The sequence below is a fragment of the Dromaius novaehollandiae genome, chromosome 7 (assembly GCF_036370855.1).
Source record: "Dromaius novaehollandiae isolate bDroNov1 chromosome 7, bDroNov1.hap1, whole genome shotgun sequence".
Classification (NCBI taxonomy): domain Eukaryota; kingdom Metazoa; phylum Chordata; class Aves; order Casuariiformes; family Dromaiidae; genus Dromaius; species Dromaius novaehollandiae.
This window is the reverse complement of record NC_088104.1, coordinates 9934227-9959500: the sequence shown is the minus strand read 5'-3', so window position 1 is coordinate 9959500 and position 25274 is coordinate 9934227. Positions and strand designations below refer to the sequence as shown.

General features: G+C 40.5%; 1 protein-coding gene across 3 annotated transcripts in view; it reads right to left on the bottom strand.

Moving 5' to 3' along the window:
- DPP10 (dipeptidyl peptidase like 10) overlaps window positions 1–25274 on the bottom strand; it is a 280467-nt gene that overhangs the window by 21808 nt on the left and 233385 nt on the right. For all 3 annotated transcript variants that reach the window (XM_064514641.1, XM_064514640.1, XM_064514639.1), the window contains exons 10-17: window positions 25035–25132; window positions 16340–16463; window positions 14179–14217; window positions 12765–12872; window positions 8428–8519; window positions 6803–6850; window positions 5930–6051; window positions 1988–2035 (exon numbers count right to left, since the gene is read on the bottom strand). In XM_064514641.1, the coding sequence (XP_064370711.1) occupies window positions 1988–2035; window positions 5930–6051; window positions 6803–6850; window positions 8428–8519; window positions 12765–12872; window positions 14179–14217; window positions 16340–16463; window positions 25035–25132 (679 nt within the window). The remainder of the gene's footprint in view (window positions 1–1987; window positions 2036–5929; window positions 6052–6802; window positions 6851–8427; window positions 8520–12764; window positions 12873–14178; window positions 14218–16339; window positions 16464–25034; window positions 25133–25274) is intronic.

Here is a 25274-nt window from a genome sequence, read left to right as displayed (position 1 = left end):
CTTGTAAATGGATTCCTTCTTTACACACATTTTTATAACGCAACTGTTTTGCAATCCAAAAACTGAGCAATCAGCTTAATTCAAAACATACCTCTACTCCATTTTCTGGCTTCAACATGCTTTGTTTTTGTTAAAACACTTGCAGTGAAATTGCTGATGAACAATACAAATACTAGTATCCTTGACAAGCACGAAGAGCAGCCGTTACGGGGAAAGGCTGGTGTGCTGGGCAAGAGCCTGAGCCTCAAGTGGGCACGCTTTCTCAGGCTGCAGGCATGAATACAAAATACAGCCTGACAGGGAGAATTGATTAGAAACACCTGGAAGAGAGAAATAGGCACTCTTCCACCAGCAGATCTGAAGGGCACGTTCTTCTTCACCCTTTTAGCCATATACTGTGCGTCGGGATTTGGCCAGCACAGCTCTGCTTGATCACTACAAGTCCTTTGTCTCCCACACTTCAACAAGGAGCAAGACTTTGCAATTTGGTTTAAACTCTGACAGATTTGAGGCAGTACTTTTGCATACAAAAGGAAGATTAATTAGTTCTTTTTTCCTTTTCTTCTTTACCTAAATTACCGATCTTGCTTCCAAAATGTAAATTTTTAATTAAACAATATACCTTCCACTCAGGGCCAAAAGGGATAATCTAAGAAGAATGTTTGTTCTGGGCAGTCAACCAAAATGGTATAATTATAGTCTGAGGATGAAATAATTGAAGTAATCCTTAATCATTGTTCTATTAATTGAAGAGGATCATCTAATCTTGCACTGAAACATTTTAGATAATTTATCTCTCTCATTATTTGGTTTCTTGTTGTTGTAGCAAACAACCTCCTTCTATCCTGACTTTCTTTGTTTTGCTTTACGATGCTCTACATAAATCCCCTTTTGAAATGAATCATTATGAATGGTATTTTAGATACAAATAATGAAGAACCAAAGTCTACCTTCACAGAACTGAGTAGCTCTACAGAAGTCAATGAATTTACTTTGAGCAATAAGTAGCCCTTGTTGGATAAAATTCCTTCCACTCAGTATGCTATGGTATTGAGTTTTGCAAATACTATAAACAATGAGGAAAAAAAAAAAGAAAAAGGAATTAACATCTGATATCTGGTAGTATACTATACTAGCAGTAGACTACTGTAACATGCAAGACCAGATCTTCTGTTGTGGTTGAGCAGCAGCTGGCTCAGGACAAGAGGGATGCAGACAAGCACAGTTCAGAACTTCAGGATTCTGCAAATAATTCTGGGGATAATCTACCGAACTAAATGAGGACAGCCAAGGGTTGGTCTAGCATTCTGGAACAGAAAGATGTCCCCTCTCCTCTAATCCATCCCTTCATGCTCTGTTGCTCAAGGATAGTATATGACACAGCACCTCATGCAGCCAGGAAATAGCAACAGATTTGGTGCCCACATAGAGAAAGTAATGAGCAAAGCTTGAAAGAGTAGAGATATCAAATACCCTCTTAAAAAGGGATTTGCCATCATTGAAAATGTCAGTGGAGTTGCTCTGGTTTGAAAAATGTAATAGCAGGACTTAGTTCACTGTATGTAGGTGAAATTTGATGAGCAGTCCTCCAAGGACCGTACCTTACTTCAGGATAATTGGATTGTAACTTTAAAAACATTTCTAAAAATACAGGAGGTGTAACGTAATGGCAGCATAATTTACATAGCAAGTGCAAGGGATGAAGAACAACCTGCCATCTAATTAACTCAAGTGTAAATAGGAGAGGGAAGATATGCACTTAGCATAAAATATACCTGAAAAGCCTGGGAAAGTTTCAGTCATCTGATTAACTTCTTTCCTTATCATTTACAGATGGGAACATTGTTAAAAGGTAATTAAGAGAACTTTATATAAATAAGCCATCCATTTTTTTCCATTTGCTTGTAACTGTCTTTCCTCTCCTCTATGGTCTCCAAAACAATCAAGGGCCATAATAAAAAAATACCTATTAATAAGAAATACTCACTTCCAGTATTACTTGTACTGTGCACACTAACAACCGGAACCCCTGGCCCTGTTTGAGAAGAGAAAAAAAAAATACAGGAAGTGTAGGGTTGTAAATACTCAATATTTCAACAAATAACAAAGAATGAAGATGCCAGTAACCAAGTAAGGTCAGACCCTGCAAGCCCCGCACACATGCTTCATTTCAAACACTGAAGTAATTCCACTGATGTCTTTTGGGAAGGACACAGGTGAGATCACAGTACCAACAAAGTGTGAAACCCATATGGCATTTTGCCGGTTCAGCAGGCGATCTAGCCCCCTGTACGCAGGCTTGTTTTTATCCCCCCCCTTTTTGTTTTTTTATCTACAAGTGAAGAATAAAAAAATTACAGAGGCCCTTAAAGGGCTGTCTAAAATATATCAGTTTAACATTCCAAAACACTAACTTCAGGTTGACTGGAAAATGAATTAATGACAATATTCATTTATATTTTCTAAGGTAAAGCTACAGAGGTATCGCAAAATTATCATGTATTTCACTTAATTACCTACTTCAGAAGCTCCTCTGGTACCTCAGCTCTGTAAGAGCAGCAGTATCGTGGTTAAATCTAGGTGTAATGTAATCTAATCTTATTTCATGGTAATGTTAGATGCTTCATGCTCTACTGTACCACTAACCAACTGAAAGGACCAGAAATAACTCTCCATGTTAAAAGGTATTGTGCAAATACACAAGAGGACATACGACAACGGGGTCACTTCACACATTCAGCATGTTCAGTTGTAGAGTTACGTTACTGTCCTGCTCTGAGGACTCCCACTAGCATCAATTTGCAAGAGAAAACGCTCCCCTCCACCCCAAGCGTGGAATTTGTGCATGGGAAACTTAGATTTTTTTTTTTCTTGGTAAGACTGTTTGAGTTAAAGACAGGTAGCCACGATTGGGCTGGAAAGGCAGATGGAGGAAAGCTGAGGTCCCTGAGGCCCCTGGGGCAGAGGAGGGCATGGACCCTCCTGTGAAATTCCAGCTCAGACTCCTTACGCAGCCACTCGGGACAAAAAGATTCCTTCTGAGAGCAGTTCAGAGACATAGTTTAATTTAGGGGTTTTGAGTCATCCTGAGGAGGCTGCCTGGTTGTCTCTCTTCATTAATTACGGCACAAGCCTAGGGAAGCTTAAATACCTGAAGTAAATAGCATAAATGCCATTCACAGCCTCCGCTGAAGATTTTTATCAATGTCATCCTCTGCCTCAAGAGAGAATATTGACAGAAATCGTACAGGCAGACTGCTGCCAAATCAAAGCTTTCTGCCTTAGCTCTTTAACAACAGAATTTCTTCAGCATCTCTTTCTGCTTTTTTTATCACCTCTTTTTGCTTTTTGTGCATTTGCTTTTTGGCTTTGAATTCCCATTTCAGAAAGACAGCTTTTCAGAACGTGACATTTGGCAGGGGGGAACACTGGCATTTTCCAGGCCAGCTCTATTTACAGCCCTACAGGATGGAGTGATGAAGGCAGATTTAAAAAGGGAGATTAAAGCAGATTAAAAAGCCAGTCGAAAAGGAGGAAGGCAGGCTTGAGTTAACGGCATCGTCTCAGAACGCAGCAGAACTGAGCACGCGCCTTGGATCTGCCATTGACCTGCTGGAGCTCACTAACACAAATCCACATCTTATTTCCCCCTGTATAAAGCAGAGAAAACAATTACTCCCTTTCTGAAGGATGTTGTTTGAATGCAGAGGGAAAAGAAAAAGCCACAGGCAGTGTGGAAAATAAGTAAAAGGGAAGCTTGCCAAAACGGAGAGGCTGTCAAACCTGTCCTCCTCCTACCAAGCTAGAAATTAACTCCTCACTCAGAAGAGTCTCTGGAGGCCTTCTGGAGATGGATACAACCGGTATAATGAGACAGATCTCCTGTCTGAAGGTAACTAAGGAGAAAAAGTTATCCTAAACAAAGGTGCTCATGGGTAAACAGGAGGCGGAAGAACAGAAACTTGTGTAGATCGGAACAGTCCAGCGTCCTCCAAGGTTTTCTGGGAGACCTGGTTTTTGTTACAACCCAGTCAGGCTCGTTTGTTGTTGGAAAATGCGTGCCTGTGTACATACATGTGGTGTCATCTACCTCCTGAAGGCACTTTACCTGGCACTCTGGCAAGCACCTCCAAGCAGAAGAGGTTTAATGCTGCTCTGTGGCGATGTCCCTGTCAGCTAAAGATACGGACAGGTCCTCACCAACAGGGGCACTTTGCAGTGCTGTAGCAGTACAGTGGGGCCACAAGGCTGCTGTAATCCTCAACTCGTACTGACACAAGAGAAGAGCTATGAATAACCCCAGGTCAACAACTCTAACAACGTTAGAGGCATGAGAAAGTTGATGATGCTGTTTTATCATCTCCATGCACCACCTGCAATTTAGGCTAATCTGGTTGCAATTTAGTGAAGTGTAAATTTAATCCCAGGAGGCCGCTCTACAGACTAATCAGCCTCAAACAGAGAAACTGGAATATCCAAAGTCACTGGAAGTCAGGAATCTGTGAGCTATTTCATGTGCAAGCTCTTATTGACATCCGCACTTTCATATCAGAGGTACAAACTAACTAATACAAATTGAATATACTTTACTAAAATAATAAGAGAAGTTACGCTTGAGGGCCCTGGCACAGTGCTGATGCAGTACAAAAAGCTCCTCCTGACTTACCAACACTCCTTCTTGCAGCAGTCTGAGATTTCCCCCATAGAGACCATATCAGGCACAAGGGAGAACTGCTTAAACCACAAGCAGCTCATTACTGGTGCAGCCTTTGCTCAGACAAGGGCCTCAGGATTAGCTCCATAACTTGTGCTGCAGGTTTAACCATGTATTAACCATGCAGTTGATATATTTGTTTTTTCTAATCGCCTAGGTATTATACATGCACTTCCACAAAAAAGACCCTTATTTTAGCCAATATATATTCATAGTTTATTTGTTTGAATAGATTCAGTTCTCAAGCAGGCAGATATTTTATTTGTGTGCAAAAAATGTACAACTGCAAAAAAATAGGAAAAATGTACGTGAACAGAATGGGCTATTCACATGTATTTCAGATGATTTGTGTTCTATTATTTTCAATCTGATGCTGGTTGGGAAAAAATACTGGAAGAATATCTGTAAAATATTGCAAGTTTCAAGGTCGGTAGGTCTAGCTATATGCTTTATCATTGACTGTCTCATGCTTTTCTGAACCTGTTTTTATCCTCTTATTTACTTATCAGTGTTTATTTCTTGGATGTATATTACAAAATTCTCAAGGCAGGCTGGGAATTTTCTGTTTCTACACACCAGCCTGCTTAGGGGGCACTGAGCCCAACTGCTGCCAGTTGGCTAAATGCTACTTACAGCAATTCTATTGATAAACAGGATCTGTCTATGTGGATTAAACTACACCTGATTTTTGATAGATACACACATATATAGATGCACACATAGCTAGACAAAAAGATAGATGTGTACGTGTGTGTCTATATACACATGCATGTCTAGACACACAAACAGACACAGTGTTATGGAAAGCAGGCCCTCACTTTTTTAACTAGATATGATTGCCCAAGACCAGTCCCAACAGAAAATACATGGAAGTTGATTATTCCACTCATTATTGTTAGGAACCACAGTACCATCACTGTAAAACTCCACACTTCTTTTGCAAAGGATTTTTATCCAGGGTGAATTCAAAAGTCAATGTTCTTTACTAGGACTCAAGGGCCAGGATTGGAGCAGCTTTCTGGTTTCACTTGTTTATTTAGCTTTTACGCAGAACATCTTTACTTACAGTCTTGCAATAAGCTCTGTAGAGAACTTCTGAGTAATCCACTACTGAGCTAAATGTTAGACTCTAGCCTAATGCACTTCTCAGGGGAATACATTAATTAAGGAAGCACACATGCTACTAATATAATACAAGCTGTACATTTGACTTACCTTTGCAGTGCAGTAAAAAATGCCTATTCATGGGGCTAAACTTTGCACTGAAGTATGTGCACTGGTCTTTCAAGAAGTTGCATGAGAGACACTGGCGATTCAACGATCCCACTGTTGATACACTGGGGGAAAAGTTCATCAGAAATATCAGGATGCCATTGGAATAAAATACAACATGTCAGGAATTAGCTCACAGAGAGCAGCAGAATTTGCTCCAGTGCCTAATCTTGCCAAAATATCACTGTCCTATTTTCCGTCTAATGCAAGCTTTTTTTTGGATGACTCAATGCACTACTGTTCTGTAAACTGGGCAATATGGATAGGTGCCAAACCTGCCTAAAGCAGGACCAGGGTCCCAATAGCTAGCAGTGCCCTGGAGTAACAAATATTAATAGGGCACCAGGTGAAGAAAGGCTTCACTAATCTCAGATTTTAACTTCAGATTTAAGCATTATGGGTTTTGTAAGGAGGAGGCACTTTTCCCACACATCTTAAATCTATGAAGAGGCTCCAGAAATGCGTTTTATCTAAATATTTTCACTAGTCTTAAAAATACAGGCTTACTACACGCTTGCATATAGATCTAACTTGTTTTTTTTTTATACTCTTATAAAAGGCTAGTAAAAACATAAGTGGTAAAAACATTTTGTGTTGAAATGTTCTCCATTAATTTTTTAAAATATCAAACATCATCAATATTTTTAGTTTGGAAAAACTGCAATTCTTTCTTTCCTACAGTTACAATGCACTCATTTTTAGACAATACAAATGATTATCCAGCACCCAAAGCAGCAGTTAAGCTCATAGCATATCATCTTAGCATTTATAGCTTGGGATGAAGATGCTGTTCATACAGACGTATGTACTTCTTACCTGTGTAGCTGTCTTCCTCTTGGGGATTCTTCAGTGCTTAAAAAATAACTGCACCCAAAAGACAAAGAAAGTTAAACTCAGTTTGGAAAACTTTCTCACCAAGGTGGCATTTACAGCACTGAAATATGTCATAAATTACCTTTACTGCATTAAAAATTCCCAAGTATACACAAAGATCAAATACATATATTTAAACCTAAAGTTCAAGGCTAAAATTTACACCTAGTGTACAGAGTAGCTATTTCAGAGGCTACATGATTTCATATTAAAACAGCGATAAACATAATGCTTCATGGTTTCTGTTTAGCTCTTGCAATGCCCAGGACCTCTCGACAGCGACTAAGACTCCGTCATGCCTCGTACTCACAAATACCCAACAGAGAGCTTCTCCGTCACTTCCAGAGTTCGCAGTATAAATCCAAGGGGTGGAACAAGGTCACAATGAAACCACACTGTGAAGTGCAACAGGCCTTGTGAAACATGAAAACCCTTTTGAGCTGCAGACTGACTTTTTTTTCTTTATAGTGATAGAAGCTAGCACATCCGGCAATGTTTTACTGACAAGATATGTGGGTGGAAAGTGGTTTAGCAGAGCTACTGCGAGAATATCAAGGCAAGTCCCTGGTGGGTCCCAGACGAGATCCTCACAAAGTTTCAGCTGGGGAGGCGTAGGGAGGGTGAGGAAGTCCTCTCAGGCGGCTGAGACAACCTGCATGCAGTCTGCAAGCTCTCTGCAGGCTGAGGAACATCCAGACATTTTTTCAGCTGCCCCTTCAGGAAGTATCAGGACAGTCTCTTCAGATGGATTTCAAAACCCATGGAAGGACTGGCCAGAAAGGGCATCCCATCAGCTCTGCTGCCAGTAACACTGGGGACAACAGGCACTGCTCCAGCCTCGTGAAGGTCCTTGCTGAAATATCATTTACTTCAAAGCAAATCGGAATTCAGCACATTTATTTTCTGTTTTATGCAGACATCGGTGAAGACTAACCAAAATCCACTGGCGTTAGCTGGAGCCTTCAGATAGATGTTTTGTGTCGCTTCTTTACTGCTCCAGGGGTCACCAGGTATGTGGTGCATCTCCTTCCCACTTCAGAGGCACTGCAGCTCCTGGCTGGGCTTTGAGGAGGTTTCTCCCTCGCTGAGTGATCCGGATGAAACTCAGGGGTTCTGAGGTGCCTCTATATATCATCATTTGAACTTATATGTTTGAACCAGATTCCCAAACAAGGTCCAGAGAGCTCCTGCAGTTACCAAGCAAACCTGAAACCTGAAGCCTTTGGGGTTTATCACGTCTAATAATTGAACAGGACTTCTTTTCTGGAATCCAGGAAAAGGCCAGCAAAATGTTGTTGCTGCTGCATTGTGTGATTTCTTTTATTTAAAAAACAATTCAGTCAACTGTACCCTCCTTTCCCCTCCACATAAAAATGCATGCAGTAATACACTGGCAGACAAATTGTCTTACAAATGCATTTTGTGTGTTCTGAGTATAGAATTTATGATAATGTTCAAAAATGAAAGAAATATTGTTACTTAATTTTAGATACACTATTTCTGGTTAAATGAATTCCACATTAGTAATTCAGATATTTTCCTAAACAGACAAAGAGAATACTGCTTACATCTTCTGGGTATTTTCATCATATGCCAGGATTTTGATAACTTCCCAGTTTCCCGATGTTAGGTGTCTCACACTGATTTGTTCACTTTTAGCCTGGGGAGAAATGGAAAATATTTAACTTTCATCTTAGTTCTTACATTTTTCTTTGCCTAACAGGATCGTCTGCGCATGTCATTACTGATTGCAGCTTTTTAATCTTTAATGTACAACGTAATGGCTTTAAATCACAAAATCTGTGTTTTGAAAGGCCTGAACTTCAAATGTCCTTCCTTTCCCTCTCTTACGTAAACTTATCAAAGCTATTAAATCATCTCAGCTTCCACCACAATTTTTCTTTCAATTGCTGATATGCAAACAGACAACAGAAGTCCTAGGTTTCAAGCTAAGGACCTTGTCACCACATACATTTTGTTTCTCGTAGTGCTTTTTTTTTCCTTTCCTTACAGCAGTGGCATAGCAGGGGAACCTGAGCTGGAGCTCTGCAATCAAAACGCTGCACCAGAACGTGTCCGCTGAGCCTTCACGTCTTGTGTGTTCGCACCGAGCCAAGATTACTGCACGGAGGCTGCGCGGACAGAGGCCGCGACAGCACCGCAGCAAAGGCAGGCAAATCTCTCCGAGGAACGGACCACACAAACTCTGCCGCAGAAGTTTAGGGGATCTAAACCCTGGTTAAGCCTCTGCTCCAAAACACACTCTGGAGGGGCTTCTCTCCCTCCCGGGGCCATAAGGACAGTCTAGGACTCCCATTTTTGGCAACTGAACCAAATGCTTACAAGTGGGGAAGTGTGAGCACCCCTTGCTCCCTCTCATGGATGATTTCCATCCCAATGAGAGCCTAGGAAAATAACTGCTTACAAGTAAGGAAGAGAAGTACAAAACCTCTCCTAAGCAACGTGCTGGTACCTCTCTCAGCCAGTCCACCAGGAACTGAACCAGGAAAGTGCAGGATTTATTGTAGCAGTTTTCTTATCAGACGCAGACAGGTTAAAAATAAGGAAACCTGAATACTGGGAAGCTCGTTTTCGAGTGCTTGCTAGTGCAAAATGTAAAATTTTTGCTTGGGCTGCTGAAGATTAAGACTCCAACCCTTCCTGTGATACAGCATGAACAGACTTGAAGAGCGGTTTGCTGTACTAGGGCTACAATGCTTGGCTGGGCTATAAAAATTCCTGGGTTTTCAAATTCATGACAAACCCTTGCAAGAAAAGAGGTGACGCTTAATCTTATATTCAGCTTTTGTCACACTGCTGATTAGGTGGGTGAAGCTGAACAGTTATAAAGGAAGGCCAGGTGGAGGATCTGATGGTGCCCTCTGGCCTTTAAGTCCTGTGAATGGGGAACATCCATCCACATCTAACCACAACGGCACCAACAGGGATGGAGCTGTGGGCCTACAAAAAGGGTTGTAAATGCATCTGACTTTTTTTTAATTATTATTTATTTCTGAACCGTACCCGCGTACCCTGTACACTCTGAGCTCCACATCAACAGCAGCAATGACCAGAAAGCAAAAAGTGGTAACGGAGATCTAACAGATGTGTTTGGTAATGGCAAGATCCATGAGGTCAGAGTGACCCAGTAGCCCTATAACAGGTCTTGCAAGTACCAGCTGAAATCAGGACACTGTGCTAGGCACTGTAGGGACGTTTACTAAACTCGGTTCCCTTGTTCAGGAAGGTTCTGATATTCAGTGACATCTCAAGGAATGATTAAAATACAAATTAGTAATTTATTAGAAGTGACTATTTCCTCTCTGGAGATAGAGAAGAGCTGTGACTATTGAAAGGGATATTTAAATATTGAGATCACAGAGTCTAACAAAGCGCAGCAATAAAAAGCCCAGCCAAGCGTTAATAAACATGGTTATTTTTCAAGGTTACAGCCATAATACATAATTTATGAAGCTTGCAGGAAGTTCTTGCCTTGATCCATTAAAGTTACTTTATAATTCTTATTTTGTGGTTGGAAAAAAGAGACTTCCTGGAGTTGCGAAACCCTAAGTAAGAATTTTCTAGACACATAACACATGATTCAATCCCATTTTGAGATTAATTTCTTTTAAATATTTCAAAAGTTACTAAAAGTGTTTGAAAACAGTAAAACACACATCGAGCTCGTAAATTCAGACAGTAAATAAACTATGATAGACTTATCTTTTTAAACAGCAACTTTCCCCCCAAAAAAGATTTAATTAGATGCTTCTGCTAACCTGCTTTGATTGTATCAACACATGATTTTCCAAAATACAGTCCAAGAAATGCTTTTGTCACTACCTCTGCTGAAGACCGACAAGTAAACCCCAGTGATTAACTGAATCTGAAAGGAGCCATTAAAATTTACTTCTGTGCTACTCTGTGTCCACGTTGGGTCAACACGATGCTTTTAACTTTCCTGCCTGTTTAGGTGCGTTCTGGTTAACGAGCAGATGCCCATACGCACACGGGAGCACAGAGAAGCACACGTGATTTCATCTTCCGGCGTTGACGGGGCTCTCCCGAGGTGTGACAACCAGCGGACGGGCCACAGGACTTTACGAGCAACGGTTAATATAATTTTTATGCCTCCGTGTTTGCTTGAGAAATAATGGACAATCAGATTAATGCAGTGTGTAAAACACACCATATAAACACATCTCCTGTCCTTTATTGCTCTGGATCAGCCCCATTACCACACACCATGTCGCTTATTGATGAATAATGCTTGATACAGGGGATATCACATTTCCTTTACTCCTCAGGAGCAGCTATATACTTAAAGCCAAACTGGCCATTGATGGTACCATTCAGACTTGTTTATTTGCGCCGATGGTGGTCCAAATAGCCAGAAGTCTTTTTGATTTTTGGACCTGTTACCCAAGGCTCTAATTCTTCCAAAGAAGGGCAGATTACTTAGCTTTTAATCATAAACTTGGCCTTAAAAATTATTCTGGTGGGATTAAAACATGTATTTATAATGAGGTGTGCATTTAACTGCCTTATTGAAGAAGTGGGCTTAATCTTTTGTTAAATATTTTCCTGAATTAGAATCAACTTTCCTGGACTCTTTAACACTGAAAAATGCCAGAGCCTGCAGGTTTAAGGTAAATTTTATCATATATATAACATCTGTGCTACAGGCCACTGCAGGTGAATTTTTAGACCTACAATTTTATTATTTCATGTATTTTAATGATATTAATTCATATTGGGGAAGAAGCCACAGGAAAACTTGATAGGCTAAATGGCTTTGTTTTGCTGTGGATTTCTGTGTGGTTATTATATTAATACACCTTTATCAGATTCTCTTCTGAGTTCTGTTTTTTTTAGAAAACAGAATTTAATATGTCTTTGTTCCTTTTTTTCTTCCCTGATGCTTTCTCGATATATTTACTTTAGTCACCGAGTATCTTGTTCTTCCTTCTTCAGGTTAAAATTTCATTAAGGTTCTTTTGCTCTTGTGCTGTCTGCAGTACACTGTGAACATATTTCAGACTTAATAATGTTCATACCAGAACACTGTCAGAAAGGGGGATAATAGAGTTGCTTGGTGCCAAGGCTGCTATTTTGATGTTTGGGTACCTTGATAATCCCTCCTATGTCATATGGTTCTGCTAAAGTACCTGGATTAATGCCCTGATTTAAATAGATGCCTTAGAAGTGTTCAGTTCCAGGACATAATTTCTTTTATTAGTTCATCACAACTTCATACTGGTGACCTTCAAAGTCATAGTGCAAATATATCTTCTTCCAGGTTCTTCTTGGGAAAAAGCAATGACCCTGGGAAGCGGAATCCACTGGAAAATGTTGCAAAGGGTAATACGAGACCCCTAGTTTTCGCAAAAATCTTAATTTGGGGGTATTGCCTCCCCTTATTCTTGTGTGCAAGCCCAGAATTCCAAATATTCTGAACTGACATTTAAAATTCTATATATACATATACAGTATATGTAAAGGACATAAAACGAGCATTCCAGCAGGTCTCTTGAATTTCCATGGCTATAAAACATTTGTCCATTCATATTGTTATTACCGATAGAAGGGTTTAACAAGAAAACATCTCTGGTTAGAGGCACAAAAACAAGAAATCTTCCAGGGCACTTTGGATGTGTCTTTCATTAACAGATCTTATGTGCCACCATAGCATGGGTCCATGGTGAGAGAGACCTCTGCTTACACTGCAAGAGGTTAGAAATATGTCCCTCTGCAGAGAGTGACAGTCTGGACAGGATGAACAAGCACCTCCGCGACACGAATGCAGAGACTATTTATGTGCAAGCCTTTGCTTGGGTCAGGCATCCTCAGCAACAGTCCTAGATGACTCCTGGGATATTACAAATACCCTGAACCAAAAACTTACCTGAACAATAAACATGGCTATGTGGTGAAATTCTCCCCGGCCTCCCTGCTTCACTGGGACAGTCATGAAGAACTTACTGCCATCCTTGGAGAAAACAGGTTCTTCATTCTATGAATAGAAGATTGTGTTAGTCTGCCACATCTTCTGATAAACTTCTAACAGAACATCAGTTTTGGTCTGTTTGGTTTTCGCACTTCTCATCCTCATAAGACAAACAGAGAAAAATCCGTAGACTTTAAATATATTCTGCTAAGATTAATAAAAATGTGGTTCATGTCAATATTCACTACTGTGGAACCTTGTCCCAGAGCAAGGGTGCAGCCCTTGCAAAAGCAACCCTTCCTTGAAGGGCTGGTGGCCTCACGCCAGATGCAGCTGGGACCTTCATTACACTGTTTTACAAGCATACAATTAATGAGAGAAGTAAGTCCTACTACTGATGAGGGCAAAAAAAAGTTTCCATGGCCTTGACTCAGCAAAACATTATTAAGTACATGCTTAAGACTCATTGACTTTCATAAACTTGTATGCACAACAAATAACAAGCACATTTAAGCGCTTTCCTGAACCATGGTCTTACCATAAATTGTGGTCTGATGTGATACCATCTCTCCAAGTCCAACTTTGCACAGAAATATTAAAGTAAAACTGCTTGCTATAAAAGCATAGATTTTTTTAAAATGATTTCTCATTTGCTCGTTGCAAAATGAAGCCTGAAATGTATTTTAAATAGAACGTGTTTCATCCATTTACTGGATAGCTCTTCTGAAGCTATGAAAATGGAACCATTTGCTGACATATTAGTTCAACATATCATTCTGAGTACGAACTTAGTAATATTATTCCTTTGCATTCCAATTACAGCCTATGTGACCTCTGATCTTTGCACTCCTTTGGGTTTAATCAGTGAGGTTATTTTTTAATCAGAAAAAATCAGCAGGGTATATCGGACATGCTTGGAATGGGATTTGTCTGACCTGCCATTAACCGTCTAAGAGTAAAGCAGTTAATCAGCAAATCATCTAAGGTGCCTGCTTTACTTAACGCAGAGAGATAGGAAACGAAAGGGAACATTGCCTCTGAAACCCAGACAGAAGTCTCACATCCCTGGGCTGGCTTGCCCTCTGGAAGTGTGCAACCTCCTTCTACCAGCTATACAGACAGTCGGATAAGAAAATACCTTGTGTGTGAAGTTAAGCGACAGGATTCCCCCTACTAGAGAAATGAGCTGCCATCTGAATGTTCACACAGTCGCTTTTATAACCCTCAGATGTTAAATGAATTTAGGATCCTAAAAAGTAGTCAGTTTTAAAAGTAACAGATTTTTAATAGCTTATGAAATACCATATAATTAAATAAAAATTATAATAAAGCAGCTACGCATTATATACTGGAAATAGCATTTATACCATACCTGTTTAGGAAGCCACACGTCTGACTGCATCTCATATTTCTAAAAGAGAAGAATTTAATTTTATGGAATAGCTATAGACCAAAAGTATTTCCCACATTCAGCAAAAGGTCTCTTGCTATTTTGTATCTTTCCTATTGTGTTATACTCTTCGCATAGCTTCACTGACATTTACATTGAAACAAATGATAATTTGACTACAAAGTCGGCTGCTTTATTCTCAGTTTTTGGTAGAAAACCATGGGGGGATCTAAGAATGCCTTTTTCAGTCCTTTCTGATTAGCTATCAGGAAGCTTTGCACAGGCACTAGTACTCTTTGGGTTCTACCTCTAGGCATCATCTGACAACTGGACATTTTAGGTCCTTTATCAACACTGGGGAAACAGCCAGCATCAAGCTCATGGCATGAAACCTTTTCAAATCATGATCCCTTGTTTTAATGGGTAGTAATGTGGTATTAGGGAAGAGAAAAAAATAAATGCAAATGACATTGTTTTGTATTGGCCACAACTATATTCCACCTCATGCCAAAAACCACACACGTTATTGAAAAAAAATATTGAGCACATGCTGATTGTTGTAAATTGTTGCAGTCGCACTGAAGTAATGAAAATTTATTAGCTATAGAAGCACTTGTACAAATATGATCTAAAAACTGAAGAACAGTATCTACTAGAATAGTTGTTCTTACACAGTACTTTTTAGAATTGAAAACACGTGCAAAAAGGATAAAAAAATTAGGTATTCAGTTGAAATCAAATAGCATGATATAACATTAATTTCTCACAGTCTGCCCTTTCCTCATCAATTCCTGAATTCAGAGCACCACCTCACGCCAGCAGATGCGGCGCAGGAGCCTCCCAGGGCTACACACAGGGACCAGAGCTGTGCGTACGACGGTGGCATTGCATTGCTACCCTTTCTCATGTACCTACAAGGTCCTTCTCTGCCCTTTATTTCTGCTGGAGTGGAATTTCACAGTCCCTCTCTCTTACTTGATGTTCTGGACTACAGCTCCCTGGACACCTACTTCAGGTGAGTCCAACTGACCTTGGAGCACACAAGGGTCTCCTTTCAGAAGTGACTGCTCACAGTGATTCCTGATTGACTGCTTTTAAAAAAAAAAGGCATAAGGTTTGCAGGAACTAGGTACGAAGTGACTGAACTGTGTGTTTACAATCTTAATCCATAGTTTGGGGTTTTTTCTCCGAGTCAGGAAAACCAAGCGGCACTATCTGCAACATATCTTCTCTACTTAGGTATACCTCAATCATGTAAGTAGACAAGATCGGAAAGGGTCCCAACTCTTTAACATGATTGACTTCAACAGCAGACACTGATGGGAGCCTTTTGACTCAAAGACCAAACTTAGACCTGAATTAATCACTTATCACTATTTCGACTTCCAAATTATACTTTCTATTGTGAAACATTTGTTGGTACCGATATTAATATGTATAGATAATATTTACATTTTTAGCTAGTTCTGGGAAGACACCATGACTGAGAATGGGAATGTGGCCAACTGTATTCAAGATGCAAGACTGACTGTGAAAATGGAGAGATGTAAAACAGGAGTGCTGAAGTTGAAGTCTGGGACAAAAGATGGGATGTGACAGGATTCAACTGGAAAAATGTATTTAAGCTTGGCTTACTCCCAAAACTGAAATATCCTTGTTGCCTGTTAATTTGAATTTGATTTCTTTTAAAATAGTATTTTCTTATGTTGTCAAATCTGCTCAGATTACTAGAATTTTACACCTTTGCCTTAAATGTAAGCTGTGAAAGACAGAAAAACCTGAAATTTAACTCTGTAGGGGGAGGGAACGGAGACTAGACAGCTGAAAATCCGACGGAATGCAAGCTTGTCCCTGGCCTAGCTCTATCCAAAGTACATGGTATTCAGCAACTGCAGTTTCCACTGAAGTTAATGAGTGAACAAAGCTTAGTAATTCTGAAAATGTCACTCAATGTTACTAATTGCACGAAATCACTTCACGAGATTTGGAATTTTCTCACTTCAATTTCCTCCTTGTTGACTAATTATATTTAGCTTGCAACTATGACATCTGCAAACTGATTTCCTAAAATCTTCTTATGAATATGAAAATAAGATGCAGGAAGAAACCTTGAAAACAGTACTTAGGATGCAATCTGACTTACCCTGCTGCAAGCCCCGGTCGTGGCTTCACAAACCGTGAGGATGGAGATATTCTGGGGTCTGTTCAGCCACCTCACCACAGCCTTGGTGTTGCTTGTCCATTTCACCATGGTGATATAATATTCCCTGAGGTAAACATTTGCAAACACAGTGGTCAGATCATTCCTATTTCATATTAGACCATTTTTAAAAAATACAGTTGATCAAATGCTGAAGAAAAAAGTATGGATGCATTTGCATATAGTACATTGCACTGCATGAAAATATCAGCACTGAGGGATGGGGAAAACAACCTCGAACGCCCGGCGTCTGTGTCCTGGATGCTACCATTAGGAAGGCTGAATCCTAGTGAGCTGTTTCACTGGGAAATAAGTACTCCATTAGCAACTCTTCCGCAGACATTTGTAATAGTAAGCTTTCCAGCTGCAAAACACGTATGGTACGTGAGTCACGCTCGGTGTCGGTGCGTGTGAGCTTCCACGTAGTACCAGACAAATCGCCTGTGCCCCAGCGTCGCTGCAAGCAAGAGGGTCTCCTTACGCACTGCCTCCGGCGGCATGGAGCATCTGCCCCCTCCTCCCGAAACGCTGCCAGACTGTCCGGCTGCGGCGGTGCAGAGGGAGACCTGTTGCGGCTTGTCATCCCGGCTCGGCTGTTTGCTTCACATCTCTGCCCCGGCAGCTGGCAGCGGCTTTCACAGCCCAGCTGAGCTACATGCAACAGCAGAGCGAACCTGTCTGGCAGCTCAGCCCCACTTTAAAACAAGGGTCTTAGCTTACGTTTAATTAGGCTTTTAAGATAATACTGATGGAGTTCTCATCACTCTTTGACAACACATATTTAATTATACATTCAAAAGACATCTTACTAGATCAAAGATGCTAAGCAGCGCCAGCCACAAAGCTGCGTAGGGCTCTGATGCCGCACACAAACAGAGCAGGAGACGGCAGCTCACGGCAGCCTCGCCCAGCCTCAGCCTGGGGCCACGTCTGAAGCACCCGGCAGAATAACCCATCACCTCCACTTTAGCTCTGACAGTTGACTTTTAGTGAGATAAATACTTTCTGTAGTGGATACCAGAATAGAAACTAGACATAGTGACTTTAGGTATATTCTAGGTCCACTATGTACCTTTTTTGCTTAACAAGATTTTTAACATATCAAGAAGCAAAAACACGTGCCGGAATAACACAAGATCTCCAACACAAGATCTGGTGACATAGCCAACAAAGCAGGGATCCAACTAACACCAAATTTCAGGTAACGGGTCCCCGGTAGAACCCAAGAAGCAAGGGCTGGAGAACGACTCCCTTTGCGGCCGCGCCTCAGCCTGGAAGCTCTGCCGCCGTGCAGGAGCCAACAGGGAACGTTCAAAACGTACATCAGAGCTGCCCCCTCTGCCACTACTTAGGCACCCACAGCAGCCACAGGCCCCAGAGCCTGCATTATCCCAAATTCTGAGCCTTCAACAGAAGTCTCTATAGAACCAAACTCTATAAAATATAGACTGAGCTGTTCCATTTGAAAAGGTCTGTAATGAGGGATGGAAATGGCAGATTTAATCATGCAGACTCCAGCTGATATAGTAATTAATAGTCCAAATCAAGCCATAACATCATTTTCCATCACTGACAAACTGCCAGATCACTGAAGTGAAAATGAAAGATCATTTAAAAATTCCTTTTTTCCCCCCTTCCATCAACTATGCAAAAAAACTGTTCAAATTCCACCGCATTATGACTTATCAGGAGTGTAGTATAGTATACCTATGTAGTAACATGTACCCACGTTATACTCCATGTATACTCCAAGTAATATTCTTTTGTAATTCACAATTTTGTAGTTAATCAGTTTTTTATATATCCGTGCAGTGTATATACACACGGAGTAGTGGTGTTGTTGTAGGTCAACAGACACAACCTAGTCAAAGTCTGTAGGAAAAAATAATAGGTTTTCTTAGATTGACTGATACAGTTGGATAAAAATAGACAGGCCTTCAAGGCAAAAACTCTGCTAAATCTGACAAAGCTGCTTTCAGTTTGCGTCTCCAAACTTATTTGGGTTGTTTTTTTTTTTTGCAACTAATCTACTGTTGTAATAAAGAGAACTAACTCTTTTTCTCTCTCCCTCCAGACCCAAGTACACAAATGTACTGCAATTACTGAACTCTCTGCATCTGCACAAACACTAAGTTTTTTTTTTTTGCAACATCACTGTAAAGAGGAAAGAGTATGATTGCTTTCTGGATGAAGGGCTAAAGCAAGATACTGAATAAAAATTTACACTCATTTTAGACGCCCAATTTGAGACCCATTTGCTCGGTGCTCTGTGGCACTTGACATGCTCAGAGCACAACTTCCAACTTTGCTCAGGAACACTTCTTCAGTCAGACTGTGGATTAACTTACATCACAGCCAAAGAATAAGGAACGCACAATTACTGATCACCTGTGAAATGGTTAGTTTAAACTCACTGTATTACATATGGGCTCTGTGAATCCATTTTTAGCATTCAGTTTACTTAATTATAAGATGACCTTTCTCTCTTGCTGTAGCCAGTCTCCTTCAAGCTTTGTCTCCCGACCCCACTCCTAATGTCCTTCTTCCTAGTCTTCGTGTAGCTGGCTCCACGTTTCTCCTTACTGATCTCGTTTCTCACATCAGGGCCACTATAAAACATCTCAGAGGAACCATAAAACCTGCTCGTCAATACCTGCCCTCTCTAAACCCACCACCTCTCCCAGGGTTCCCATCAAGCCCCTGACTCCCAAGAAAACCTCATTGCACTCGCTGCCTCATAGACCCATCTCTTTGTTTTCAGCCAGTCCCAGCTTCCTTTCTCCATCATAGCATGGTCTGATCAGACTTTTCATCTCAGTCTTTTAAGGAACCCTTACATCTCATTTGCTCTAGGTTTTGTTCTTTCCAAATTCAAAAATTAACTTTCTTCTTCGCTCTGTGTAAGTGTATATGGAAAATACCAAAAACATGGAAAAGACATTCTCCTTCCACAGAACCCTGTGACTAGTCAATACCGACGGAGCTTGCAAATGACTCACTTTATTCCGAGTTGGACTAAATCCGGCAATGCATAAAAACAAGAGCTTCACAGCTTCTTCACAAGACAAAGACATACTTCTAATTCCACATTTGATTTTTAAATGGGTTGCTTGGCTTCAGATTGGCCTAGGGCAATTCAATAAAGCAATCAGTATAAAGCAGGTGCTGCTTTCCCGTAGGCCTGTGAACCAGGAACATGAAACGTGTGCAGCCAGCTCCATAGGAGGAGCTGGAACATCTCCCATGTGCTGGGGAGGTGCTGCACACTGACGTATCACGTCTTGGGGCTTGAAGGGGATGGAGGATATTCAGTGCAAAAAGAATCTCCTGCTGTAGCTGCTGGAAAAGCAAGTATATCTCTCCTGAGTTTATGGCAATTATTTTTTTTCAAAGACTTGGTGAAACCACGATTCATTTATATGATGCTTGTGAAAGACATAAGTTTGTCATCAGAGGTGTTTATCACCCTTTGCCAAACTTAAAGCCTCAAGTTATTATATATCTTATCTTATAAAAAGGTTTCCTTTATTTTGATTATCTCAATCGATACACAATTCTATGGAGGTGTTTTAACCATTTGCTAACAGCTGATTTATCATCATTGAAGAATGTTCTGCATACCTTTTTTCACCTGCGCATTTTGGGATGCTTGTGAATGGAAAGCTATATGCATACCTCACTGGGCATTATTTTAAGTGCTTAACAAGGTCAAGAGAGAGAAAAAGCTGAACAATGAAAAGAGATTTGCATTGCACTGCACTGGAAGCATAGTTACACTCATAATCTAAATTTTTCTTAGGAGTAAGTACTTAGATTTGAAATAGACTAGCAAGAGGGCAAAAGAACAGTTTTAAATTTTAAAATAAGAAACTGCTCAAGAAAAAAAAAAGTCAAATTTTGCAACTTTATACCACTTCGTATAATGGAGACGTTCTGCTCTAACTTAAAACTAATGAGCTCATTGTGAAACAAATCTGCTTATTAGAATAGCTGGAAGACATTTAACATTTCAGGCAATGGAACAAGTAACCTTACTTTTGTCGATGGTATTAATAGATTTGGATTTGGATGAATAAATACAACAAGGGTTATCTTAAGAAAACCAAGCTACTATGTTCCAATAGTTCACTGGCAGGTTGCCATTCGTGAAGGTAAACACTAGAAACTTGCCCCTTGCACAATGCTCTGGAATATTTATTATATCCTTAAATTATTTATATCATTGAGTATTAAAAAGTGTAAGACAATTTACAGCTACTAATAGGAAGTTTCATTAACAGAGAGGTACATGCAGAACTTGATAGAAATGAAGACATGACCTGCAAGGTAGCTAAGATAACCACAGTTTGTTGGTATTTTTGCATACTAACCTTAGCCTATACAACACCGTATAGCCTTCTGCATACGCACTGATGGATGCCCTGCACACTTGCTCCATGACTCGGAAGCAGAGGCCTGTGGTGAGGAGGCTCGTGGGGAGCCCAAGAGCCCAAGCTCCAGCTCGAAGGGGCACGATTGCCCACAGAGATCAGAGCAGGATGGCTGTGTCCAACCGAGCCTGGAAAAGCTCCCTGGGCACAGATTTCCCCAACCCTCTGGAGATCCCATTCCAGCGGTTCACTTCCCTCCCAGTGAAAAACGCTTTCCTCCTGCCCACCCAGAACTTCTCAGCTTGCAACTTGTGGCCATCGTCCCTTGTGACATCCCCTGCCACCACCGCAGAAGAGCCCTCCTCTCACAGGCCCTGGCCACGACCACCTCAGCAGCCCCCTGAGGGACTCTCACTGTCCCCCTTGAGCAGGGGTCCCCACGCCCTGGGGGACCTCAAGGGTGCCACGGAGAGGGGCACAGCAACCTCCCTCACCCCGCTGGCCACGCTCCTCCTGCGCAGCCCCGGCTGCCGTCCTTGGGCGTGATGAGATGTCCTACCGCAACCACGCTGTGCGGCAAAGTTTCCACAAAATAAAGCCGGTGAAGACATTTTCACCCTGCACTGCTTTGGCTGAATATATTATAACCATTCGCTGTAAGGTGTGATAGTGAATTAATCCTTCACATTAACCTTGAGAGGTAAGTACCGTTATTGCATATTTACAGAAGATGAGAGTAACAGAAGCTTGAAAGAATAGACTAGGCATAGCGCATCTAAGAAAAGCCAGAAACAAAAGCCTGTTTCCTTAGTACCAAATCTTTTGCTTTAGGGTCCCCCCAATCTTTCCCGTCTCCAGTTGGAATCAAGTAAGTTTGCTATTCCAAAGCAAGCGCAAATAAACTGGCTGTCATAAGTATAAAAGCAACCTTTCGAAACTCAAAAGCTGACTTAAAACTAGAAGTACATAAATATCTAAATGATTTAGGTGATGTGGAAATACGTGGATAACGATTTGTAAGTGTGATATTGGAACTCATGCAAACTCAATTTCTTAAATGTTTCCAGGTCCATCACAAAAATTAATTAAAATCAAAAGGGTCTGTTTCCTTAATACCAAATCCCTCACCAGTGACAAAGACTCCTCGACGGTCCTTAGTTACAGCGGTCTGAACTGACCCCCTGCCCGCCGTATCTGGTTTTCCAAGAGTCGTAACAGTAGGCGAGTATCAGCTTTCCAGCTGGAACGGGGCCTCGTCCTCCCCTTAAAACCAAAAGCCAAACACTCATGCCATGACGGGAATGATCATGTACGTGAATACACACACATTTCACCTCATATGTACACTGGCTTCCTAGGACTAACGAGAAAGAAGCTATAGTACAAAATCATGTTTGTCACTGAAGAAAAAAATGATCTAATTGTACACATGGAATAGAAATAGGAGAAAAACAGTAATTTCATAAAATATAACCAAATGCTTAAAGGAAGACTGGCAGTCTTCTTGCGGCATTAACAGTGCACAGTAGCTGGTAAGTTTATCCAAGGAGTAAAACCTTCAGGGGTAAATCTGCAAATGTTAGTGCTCTCTTTGCACCAGAATAACCCGAGCAGAACTGGGGGAACGTTTCCACGCACCCTTCGGGAGCCCTGCAAGCAGTAAGTGCAGGTGGAGCACTGAATGGGCCCAAGCCTTGCACCAAGCTCCCCGAGGCCCTAAGGATCAGAGGAGCACTTTTCCATCCTCAGAGGTCCTGCACTGCACCCGATTTGGGCAGAGGCGGGAATCTGAATGTTTACAGGGTTATAAATAAAGCTTGGTGGAAGCCCCGTTCCCTACCCAGTTGCGTGGTTTCTCTGCGTAGGAGTGGATCTCTCCCATAATACTAGTTCGCTATGACTTATGCAACATGTATTTCCAAAACATTTCCACCCTGAAGTAACCATAAAACTATACTTGAGAGTGGCCCATTCCACTTAATTCTGAAAGACTCCTATTAGCCGTTGACCAGGAACTCCACGATGAATTAATGATAATGGAACTGAACAAAACCTGACTGCTAAAAGTACCTACTACTACTACTTTTTAAAAAAAATCTAATGCTTTTTAAAAAAGTCACAGTCATTACAGTCACCTCCAAAGATTTCCACTCTAGAAAGGCCTGCTCAAAGATCATTCCTCCTACCTGTCTATATTTTACATGCAATCACATAGACTGGTGACCAGGGTGGTGATGGTGTGATAATTCTGCAAATCCACAGTCAGAACACAAAATTCACAGTATATTGGCTCACATCTATTCAAGTTTTCTAAGTTTTATAGCAAGGACATTGTATCTTAATATGTAAAATTAAAATTAAATCATTTTTTTTTCTAGGCTTAAACAGTTTTTACTCAGGCTTCTATGACACAGCAGCAAAACAGAAATTTTAAGATACGTAACTGCAAAACAAAGAGCAGAGAAAGGGAATGTTATTTCAATTAACCTGTAGAATATCTTTATCAAGGACTCAGGAATCAAGGGACAGCACCCCTGCAGGCTCACACAAGAAATTCCATTAATTTGGCCACTGCTAGCCTTCAGGTTCAAGACGGAAAAAAGATTTTAAGATGTCAATATTCATTCACTTGATGCTACTCTTATTTGCAATCTGTTAGGGAGTAAGAATGAATCTGAAAAAACTAGAGGGAAATCATAACATTTCCAAGATGATTTTTTTTCTTGGGAAAGTACATATTGCTTTTTCATTTCACTTTTCCATATCTTCTCATATTTAAAGGACAATTTTAATGCTGTTTAAGAGAGTGAAGATGCTAATTTTGGTGGCAGGGAAGCTCTTTTGAAGCTTATACTAGCAGTTCAATTAATGAAGGGTTAGCTAACAGCAGGAGATTTTATTACATTTTTCAATAGAGGCCCATCAACAGAAAGAAAATATTTCAAAAAGCACAATTCATTCAAAATCATTCCTTTCACCAACACAATCAGTAAGTTTCCTGCTGACATCAATAATTACAAGGCATGATTCAATACTAAATTAGTGTACTCAAATTGTGTGGAAGGGAGGTAGGCCAGCTAAAAATTGGGAGCAATAGTTGCGAATCGGTGCCCACTGATAAAATCATGACTGTTTTGAATACAATTATTGTAAAATCTTTTGGGTTTTGTAGGAACTACAAAACTAAAAACCTATACTCATATTTTTTTCAGCTAGAAATAGCTTAATAGTTGCCAATCTTATTTACTTTTTTTTCCCCCCCCATCTAAAAATGCCTGGAAAAAAGAGATGAAGTGGAACCTCCCTGGCTCTTAGAAGGAAGCCAGATTTGGACTGTAGCAACTGTTTGATAACGTTAATTTATATTATATAACAATTTAGGACCAGAATTGAAGATCATTAGTGTGAACTGAAACCACAACAGGAATTTAACCAAGACAGCTTTAATTATACAGACTGGAATATGCATAAGAGAATGGAATGCAAATTTTCTCGCCCTTAAAAAAACATTTCAAGGCATCTCACAGGAGGACAGACAACTGGGAGCTCAGCTCGGCTTCAGTAAGGGAGTCGCTGCTTGCACCCAGACATCCTTATGTTAGCCCCGAAGTTAAAGGGACTGTGAAATCAACTCCTCAGCTGCAAAACACAGGGTTTCTCATGAAAATCTCACTATCAAGCACAGATGTAGCCCAGCCCTTCTTATCGTAGTTGACCTGGTGGCATCACATCTCACCTTCTGTGAACTCTGTGCATTTGTCAGCTGTGGGCAGAAACTAAACTTTCCGTAATGTATTTGATTCAAAAAGTTCATAATATTCCTGTCTAAATTACAGGATTGAAATGTTTTCTATATTTGTAATACAATTCTCCTATATTCTGTAATTTCATTACAGAAAGTGAAAGCAACAAGCTGGCATGTAGCAAATAAATGCAAGAAGTGAATGCCAGAGCAACTTCAAAACAAGGGCAGTGCTCAGGCCCCTTTACCATAGCTGAAGATCTTTTGTTTCATGTATTTCAAGTAAATTTGAGCTTCACAGGACATTAGAAATAAGCTAATTCCAGATCTCTGAGATTTCTACTATGAACATCAATCCCATAGAGCTGTATTTTATTCTAGCATCCATACGTTCAGCCACAGGGACAGAGATCAAGTGCATTCTAGTCAAATATAAGTGTTATGCTGATGTATAAATGCAAAGATTAGCCTCAAAGATTATCGAGTTAATTAAACACGAGTTTCACAAAACAAGGAAATTATATACCTTGATTTAAAGCTGTCAGGTGGCATCAGTTCCAGTGTATGTGCTGGTCCATACAGATTAACTACAAACAGCTTTACTGTTGGGTTTGTTTGACCCGCCTTTGAAAAAAAGGAAAAAGGAACTTTAGAGACACCGAAACAGTGACAGCTAAATAGATTCTCTCATTAACATAATTCAGTATGCTTATAATAAAGAGAAAGCTCTTACAGAAATTTTAAAAATGAATTTCATAGACATACA